Raw genomic sequence first — 9,458 nt, 5'->3', positions numbered from 1 at the left:
GACCTGTATGAAAAAACACACACACACATTCAAATTTTCACCTCATTCTATTAGACAATACAATGTGTGGTCAGCTGTTTTGGATGCATTTGAAATTATGCTCGCGGGTGTTCAATGGCTACAACAGCTTGCTTTCTGAAAATATCTTCACATTTGAGTTCTCACAACAAGAACGACAGCCAGATGAAAAATTAATCATTTACTATGGACTCTTAGCAATGAACCTTTCTTTTTTGTCCAACAATTTCAATGTAGTGTAAAATATTACTAAGAACATTATTTGTGAGATATTTTATTATAAACAAAGAAGTGGCCGTAAAATCACCCAATAAACCCATAGGACATTTCTCTGGAACACTTACAAAAATATTTCTTATCTACTACTGCTGTTCACAAGTCTGCATTCAGATCATCATCAACAATAGTTTAATTGTGCATATTGGAAGGCATCAGATGACTAGAAGTATGCGACAGATGGCATCTCCTTAAGAAAATAACAGAATCCTGGTCTCTTAACACTGGCTAAGCTAAAATTAAATATTGAAATGGCTTAATTTCTAGCATAAACAAATAAACTGGAAATATAAATGAAAAAAAAAACAGGCAGTAACTAGTAATTAGTTAGTGGAACAGACTTTATTGGAATGCATACATTTATTTTTCAATCATTAAAGACATAAATACTCTGCAATAACAATCACACACAGGGAATGGCTGAAATTACGACACAGCGATTTGTCATGAGGACTGAGAGAAACACAAGGTGATTGGAAGTTTGATAACTGAGGAGGCTGACAAAATGAATAATCCCCAGCACCTGCATATAAATTTTAAGGTGAACTGCAAATGTGGCCGGGCAATGCAGCACACAGACTCAGCAGTGGACGGCAAAGGCGCTCGGAGTTCAGCTCCTAGCGGCTACAGCTGGTGGCTGCTCTGATGACTGGAGCTGCTTTCCAAGGTACTCCCTTGAAAGGAAAAGAAAATACCATGTGACCAAGTGACACACAACAAAATAAATCAAACTATTTAGATACCCAGGTTTCCCATTTACACACCAATCTGTTTTCCTACAGTGCGTGCCACATGACAATTGTTACAAGGTACTGTGCAGACGAAAGCACTGAGACAATATACTGTCCAGTGGCATAAATACAACGTATGCAGAGGAACCACATCTACCTCCATAGTACTTCTGCAAATGTCCATCACAAACCTCACACACACACGCAGAAGGCCTCATTCATCAAAATGTTCATAGAAAAAAATCACTTTGCTCTTGGTATACGTTTGTATAACACCCAGTCTTATAACCCTCGTTCATATGATGATGAATCCCAACCGTCCTGAAAATGGATGCTTGCGCATGTTATCTGCAATTACCATTATTAAACACCTCAACAATCCCATATTAGGTCATTCTGACGTCTAAGTCGCAGGTACAGCTAACACTGCCGAATAGGGAAAAAGGAAGATATTTTCTCTGATTCAGAGATGTGAACAATTCTGACAGAGGTAAATGCAAGAAAAATATACATTTTGAGCGTCCGCAGCGAAGCATTTGTGACATCACGGTAAATCACGGGTTGATATAAGCATGACTTCAAAAGAAGTCCAATATCGAAAGCAATTTTTAAAATGTCCTCATGTTGTCATGTCTAACAATAAAATTTGTATCCACTACACAGAAAGCATGTGGGAGCAGATGTCATCCGTGTAACAGCAACAAAGTGCGCAGTTATGTCTAATTCAAATCTAGAGTCAAAGACATTCAATTAATTCTATGCGAGTCTCAATCATAGACCTGCTGCTTGGAGAGAATGAGGCATACAGTCCTCTCATTTCCATTCATCTGAAGTATAACAAATGCCATGTTTCATGGCCATCTTATGGAGGACACAGCAGGCCAATGTCATCTTTCATGCCTTTTCTGCTGTGTAAAAAAGTATACCATCTCCTGTGTCCAAACACATTCAGCCTTCTAGCACACTGATAGTGTGCTCCATCACCAGTCAAGAGTGTGTAGGTATGTGGTTGCATGCAGCCTTCCATGGTGTCTGCGGGTTGACCAGCAGTGTTATCATCCAGGGTTTTAGCATGAAATAAATTATTTCTTGCTGGGTTTTTTTTTTTTAGTCCCAGATAATAATTGTATCTCAATTTGTTTCCCTAAACCAATGCATCTGTGCATCTGAGTTCAATGTTTGCTTATAGGTGCAGAATCAAATACTTTCAGCACATAATCTGTCACCTACTGTGTATGATTCGCAATTATAATTTGGCAAGTAAGTTTAGTATAAGCCTACTGATTAGTTACTTAGTATATTTATTTCTTTATTGCAAACTGAATCTTGAATTTATGTATTTGAACTTTGAAAGGTCATTTTGTTCACATGCAGATTTGATAGTTGCACATTTTTGTATGTATAGCAAAAAACATCTTGCTCAACTTGTGCCTTGAGTATGTGGTTTGGAGCTGTCAGGTCAGAACAAATTCCAGCCAAGAACAATGTGAATTCTAAAATGTTCGTCTGATTGATTATACGCACACTATACGCACAAAATCATTTGTACGCATGAAGAGTGCATCTGGTCCATCAATTTTTGGCATGATGAATAAGTCATTGCTGGACACTTACCTCCCACTCTCTCTACTTCATTCATAAATGAAAACCACGAGTGATCTGTCCATTAGCAACCCTGCGTTTCCCCTCACATCATTCCTTACTTCATATTTCACAGTCTAGCTTTTGTTCCTCTCCATGAACAGACAAAGCTCCCTCAGACACTTCAGAACAGACACTCCCACCACTCGCGCGGCATCTCCACCCAGTCTTAATCCTTGATCTGATACTGGAGATCATTCAACTACTTCTTGTCTTTTCTTGATTTGGGAATTTCTGGTGATACCGGTGTTCTGGCTTTCCTCTGACCTTGCTAACCACACCTGTCAGGCTTCCTGGAGCAGTGGAGTGGTTTTCTCCTTAACTGTATGCCTCTACTGGAGAAATCTGAGGCTGTTTTTGGGTCTGCTTATCTCTGCCCTCTACAACAGCTCTCTGGGACCTCCCATCGTTTCCTAAAGCTTTTTTCTACCACTTACATAAAGGGGGAACACTGCTGATTTTGCCCTCCCAATTCCTCAGGTTACCTTTCGGATTTCAGTACATCTCCCAGGCACTGCCTGTTGCATTGATCTGTGCCCCTCTGACACTGTACACACACCATCTTGTCTGGTTTCTTCAGGCATTTGAATTCTACCCTTGCTGGGCTTCATTCTCAGTTTCTCCACCCGCCTGAATGAACTCGGTGCTGCTCAGGTCACCCTCTTTGCCTTGCTACTCCACTGCACATCTCGCCCCGCTGAATAACCACTGCTGCTGAGATTTTTTTTTTTTTTTTTTTTGCTTGCTGCTGCACGATCCATCCTGCTCTTTATCTCCACTGTCATCACCTCACTCACTCTCATCCTGAGATTATCATCTGCCGGTAGACTATCTCTCCCATCTCTTTGATGCCCTGTCACTAAGTCACATTTACTCTCTTCTCTAAAATTTTAAGTCACTCGTGATAAAAGCATATAATAGTGAGCGTATGATGATAATAATAACCGAGGAGCACATGATGATAATAATTATAATAAAACTAATAGTGCTTCAAATTGCATTAATGACTAACACAAACCATACAGAGCCTTATAACTACATTGTGTTCCATTAATAAAAACCTCCAGCTAACTGAACACAGCTCCTCTAGGACAAAAGTCCTCTACAAAATGGTCCACTGCTCCAGCATAATCAAAACGTTATGGGCACAGGTTTCTTACTTCTATACCTTATTTAAATAATATGGACTGATTTTCACTCACTTTCTGTTGGAAACTGCAATGATTCAACTCTCAGGCAATCACAAAAACATCAGTTTATTATAACTGGATGGGACCTCTAATGAGCAAATGGATGGCGGCTGCCTGATTGACACATCTAGCATGCTCCATGATTGCCAAAGATAAGAAAAGTGACTTCACAATGACTACTGCTACAGTAGCATCATTTATGTATTATTTATTTTTATTCAAAGTGCCAGCTCAACGACTTTTGAAATAATTGATCAAGGACTCAAACAAGACACAAAAATTAAAATGAGGATGTGTTTAAACAAAGGGCTTAGAAAAGATGGTTGTTTTACATGTCAAGTAGAGAGAGTCTCTCTCCAATATTCAGTACAAGCAAATCCTCTGTCTTTTAAAATATAGCAGGCTGTCACCTATACTTCTCCTAAGAATTAGCACGTAGATGTGTTTGTTCATAATTGCACTTGGGAGCACTCTAATTTATGAGATGATATGTAGTTGTATTTTAGGGAACCAGACATTTTCATACCCTCTTACTTGAGTTTAGCTAGCCTGGGTGCCAGTCTGCCTTTCAAGCTAAATTATCATTTTGCCCCTAATTCCAACTCTATGATGTCACCTACCCTTTTTGCTATTAGCATTTCTACTTCTTAAACCACTGACGTTCCTCACGGGATTTTTAAAAATCATTTTATACTTTAAAACAATACCAATGAAAACACCACCACCAATGAAAAACACAAACACACACACGCACACAAACGCACGCACACAAACGCACGCATGCACGCACTTCTTGTATTGTATTTTTACTGTTAGTTCAGATCCCACAGTCAACTCACTGAGAGGCTCCACTAAAACACAGTAACACTTAGTAAGAAGCGTCACCCAATACTACCTCTGGAATTGTGCTGGACTATGTTCGTGCACGGCATGTTTAAGGGAACAACAAGATGCTCTGGAGCGCTTCGCAGGGACACATGTGCAAGCAGCCATGCTCTCTCATGACATAGCGTAACTTGCACTGCACTGTAGGTGAAGGAGAAGTAAGAAGTGAACAAAGCGAAAGCAGAAACAAACAAAGCCAGGTTGCATGTGCATGGTTCTGGCATCACAATAATGTACACTCACCCAGTGGCGATAAAAAACACCCATGATGAGGTACAGGCTGTGAAAGTTTCGTTCTCGGCCTGGACGTGCTTTACAAGCTCTGGACGAGATCTCAGCTTATCTGAGGCCGATTTATGTGCTCCTTCACAACCTAACCCCCTGGCAGTCACATTACGTGGGCGTAAAAAAAGGCTGTCTCACAAGCGTATTTCTTAAACACAATGTCCTCGTTCCAGCGATACCCCATGGAAAACAAAGCTAAGCACATCCTGATGTGCTGGAGGTAATTCTGAACTTTCATCCACATATACTGTAGGTCTAATCATAGATAGCAGTGCCACAGTGGACTTGTGTCATTATTCCACAACTAGATGATACACAAATTCTTTAATGCCACATATTTTTCATTCTCCATATTACAATATTTATCAATATAATATGAAAAGGCTTCTTCCATTCTGAGATTGATAGCAGCACTGATGCAACGGCAGAGATTGAATTTCATAGTGACTGAGCCCTTGCAGTGGGAACTGGTATACATCTTACCATGTGGAGGGGATGATACTGGTCAGACACTGGTCTGACACGGGTTAGATACTGGTGCACATTCAACTTGAAAGGACACACTTCTGTTCTTTTGTGTTGGAAGTCGATCTGGATAAGAGCATTTGCTAAATAAATGTAATGTAATATGCTGTGCCTAGTTCAACAATTTAAGATGGTTAAGATCTTAAAAGGTTGATTTTCAAAAATAATGTCATTCGTAAATTATGTATGTGACATAGCCCTACAATTAACTTGCAATTCATAAGTCCACACAGTACATTTAATGTACAGAAGCCTGAAACAAAAACTATATTTCTACAAATTATTCTTGTTTTCCATTTTGCTGCCAAGTTTGTTGTTTTAGAGGGATATGTAACATGGCAAAAGGGAAACTACATTTAGAATAGCACCATGGCCTAGCTGTAATACATTGTTCAACCTAGGGAGTATGCAATTAATAATTTATAACCCATCAAAAATTAGTGCTCAGAAGAGAGGATGCATAAATTGTAAAAAATTGAGAGCGTCCGTGTTCCTGTCTTCAAAAAAAAAAAAATCTCTGCTTTTCACACACACAAGGCAAAGTCAAATGTACTGTGGAATTTTTCCCGTTTCCCCATGCAACACAGTACTAATCCCCTCATTGACATGAAAAATCACTGATGTGCACAGTAGTGACATTATTAATTCATTATTTTGTCATATCATTTGTGTGTGTGTATAAACTTGAATATCTGCCTGAAATGTATAACAGCTCTCACAATCTTTTTAAATTCTTTTTCCCCCTTACGTCACCCTATTTTGGAACTGCCACATTAGATTTGTCTCACCACGACAGCCTCTATAATCACACAACAGCACTGAAGGGAGGTGTTCACAGTACAGTGGCTATTATTCGCACTACAGGTACAACAGTGCACCATGGCATCAGCTGATGACCCGTGCCACATAGCTCAGCCTGCAGCCAAAACAAGTGCCTTGCTGACTGTCACTCTAAACACCACACAAAGGCCCTCACAATGAATGGTATCATCAGCATCCCTCCTTTCCTTTTTCAAATGGCTGATGACCAGCGTTGGACTTAGTTGGCTTTGACTAAATGGAAACAATCTGTACCATCACTCTTCTGATTAAGGGTACCATTGTATCCTATGGGTGAGCAACCTGTAACTACAAAGGAGTCCATAACCTTAACAAAAGGAAAGAATCCCACCAATGAACACCTGACCAATGAAGATCCAGAAATTCATCCAGCAACACGTACAGTAATACTATAGGAATGAATCCACGGTTAAGCCATACTTCATTTAAACCTACCTGTATCATCCACGTGTTCGTTTCCCATATAGTAGCACATGCATATAAATAAGTCTAGATGCTCAGATGCCTGTATTATTCCTGTATGTTCAATTCCAATCATGTCAAATTACCAAGACAAGCTATATCAATGGAGTTATGTCAGAGACATAAATCACAGTGCAGAATGGCCAACAACTCAGCAGGGACAAAATGATGAAGTGATTTACAAAAATGTGTCCATAGCAGGCTTGTTATCAAAAAACCTGATTTACACACTCTTGTATGATGCAGAAGCAATCACAAACACTACTCACAAATGCATCAATACGTTTTTCAAAAGCAAAACCGCTTGCACATTTTGCAGTTCTGCTCTGGCTCATATACCTTTTTTTGAAAACATGTCAATATTGATGTCACAAATGCCCCATTTGCTTTTCCATTGTTCAAAACTATTCAGGTGCCTTTTAACATACTAATAATATCAGACTTGCCAGGATACACTGGCAAAAATGGCAATAAAAGCCAGTCATCGACAGTAAAGACCTAAGCACACAAGTGTTCTGTGGCTGATTTAATTTGATTCATTATTCATCAATATAAATATGGAAGAGTCATTGATATTTAATTTCGTGCTGGCCTACATCCTTTATATTTTTGCTTTCAGAACAATTCATAAGTCAAGCATAAAAATCCCATTAACATTGCACAATTTACGGAAGCTCCCATGAAAAGACTGTGTGGTGTATTTATGCAAAGGACTAAACGTGTCTCAGACATCTGCTCTCTTCTGCTTCAAGGCACCTTCTGAGTACAAGAAACCTCTGCTATTCTTTGCGAGAGATAGCCAGTTTCTGCATATTAACCAATAATGTAAAAGGAGCCTGTCATGCACATAAATGTGTATATAATGTAAGTGTCAAGGGACAGAGCGGTATTTAAAATGCTTATTATTCTTGTTTATTAATACCACATGAGATGACAACTATTGAACTACACATCGCCCAAAAGTAATCCGCACTTAGGATGCTATCGAGAAATCTGATGGACAACCTTTGTGACTTTAAGATGGGGTATTGACCTTCTCTCATGCAGGAGGAAAGGGAGAGAATTTTTACCTCCAATGTTGACAGAAAGATCAATTATTAAGAAATGAATTAGGATTCTCCCTCCATTCCCCATACTGATGCTGCATTGTATCTTCTTAGGGGAAAAAAAATTAAAATCCTCTGCACACTCTGGTAATCTTTGATTTCATATGATAGCGACTGCTGTTCCATCACTAAATAGATAGAAAAGACCATAGGTGTTCTGTGGTCAGATTTCCATGGCTAATATCCTCAGCTCATTGAATTAAGGTAAAAATAGGTTTTTATCGAAAATTTATTTGAAGACAAAAAAGTGGCTAATGAATGGATTCAAAGGTCTCTCTGTAGTGCCAGAATGAATACTTAGGAAGCACACATCGATAACAATGGGGAATCAGCTAAAATGCAGAGGCACGGAGACTCCAGCAGCTTTGAATAATAAACACTCAGCTTAATTGAGGAAATATAAATCAATGAGTCGTGCCAAACCGTTCTCCCTATTTTCTCTGCTGCCAGACAGACCGGGCTTTCTGTATTTTAACCGAAATGGATTTTCTCACTGGTGTCAAGCATATCGTAAATATTATTTTGGCCAATATGATTTAAAAGCTGCGAGACCAATGGAGAATGATAAATCTTAAAATCCTAGAGGCCAAATGGTGTTCTATGGATGAGTGACAGCATGCGACTGGCTGCAAAGCAGTTCTTTCAGAAGAAGTTCAGTAGTTGTGGTTCTGTCTGTGTCTAAAGTTATTTAACTGAACTACACTCCGCTATCTTATAACGGCTATGGTTAATTCATTTCTAATCACCATCCCATTTCTGGAAGGCAACTCTGGTCTTTGATTTTACATACACAACAGTTCCAATACACTACTAGAGGCTGCTAGCACTCTCACTTCCGAACTGAAGTCTCTTCTAGTCATAATAACAGTAATTGTAGTATGGCCATCAAACTGATGAAAAATGGAAATACATCAGTGTATTTCCATCATATGTAATATGACCGCCATGTCATGTGATTGAGTCATTTCCAAAAATACTGCACTTCCAAAATACTGCTTTTCAATGGACTATTTTCAGTTTGTGAGTGGTGTACATGTGACTAAGAAGGTGTTGGTTTTTATACGGGTTATGGCCTGTGGCCAACAGGTTTGACAGTCTTTTCTTTCTGGATATTAAGGAGAACGACCTTTACACCAAACAACACAACAGCTTTGTTCTCACCATGCATTTAGGGCACCAATGATAGTATACGCACACCCAATATCTTTCTATCTCTATTTTTTAAAGTGTCTGAAAGACAAGTGTACAAAACAAATCAACAAAAATGATTGTTACAAAGGGTACAAGAATAGTGTGAGACTACAACAAACTTACAAGATAATGAAAGAAAGAAACAAGAAAGGAAAGAAAGGAAAAGTGCTACTCAACAGGCAGAGGGATACAGTTAAAAAGGCCTAAGTTGCGGTCATGAGAAGTATACAGGAGTCTCAAATGGCATGCATGATCATGGCTTTCTTCCAAAAAAATAAGTGGATTGGCAGGGCACCTCATGTTTCATT

The 9,458-nt window shown here is 39.0% G+C and overlaps 1 protein-coding gene across 2 annotated transcripts in view; it reads right to left on the bottom strand.

Moving 5' to 3' along the window:
* Positions 1–632: 632 nt before the first annotated feature.
* The window catches only part of LOC118773071 (V-type proton ATPase subunit H), a 67,832-nt gene continuing 59,006 nt past the window's right edge, over positions 633–9,458 (bottom strand). For both annotated transcript variants that reach the window (XM_036521825.1, XM_036521826.1), the window contains one exon: positions 633–968. In XM_036521825.1, coding sequence (XP_036377718.1) covers positions 905–968 — 64 coding nt within the window. In that variant the 3' untranslated portion in view covers positions 633–904. The remainder of the gene's footprint in view (positions 969–9,458) is intronic.

Source organism: Megalops cyprinoides, chromosome 2 (assembly GCF_013368585.1).
Source record: "Megalops cyprinoides isolate fMegCyp1 chromosome 2, fMegCyp1.pri, whole genome shotgun sequence".
NCBI lineage: Eukaryota > Metazoa > Chordata > Actinopteri > Elopiformes > Megalopidae > Megalops > Megalops cyprinoides.
Note: the sequence above shows the minus strand (reverse complement) of the source record. Positions and strands in the feature narration are given on the sequence as shown.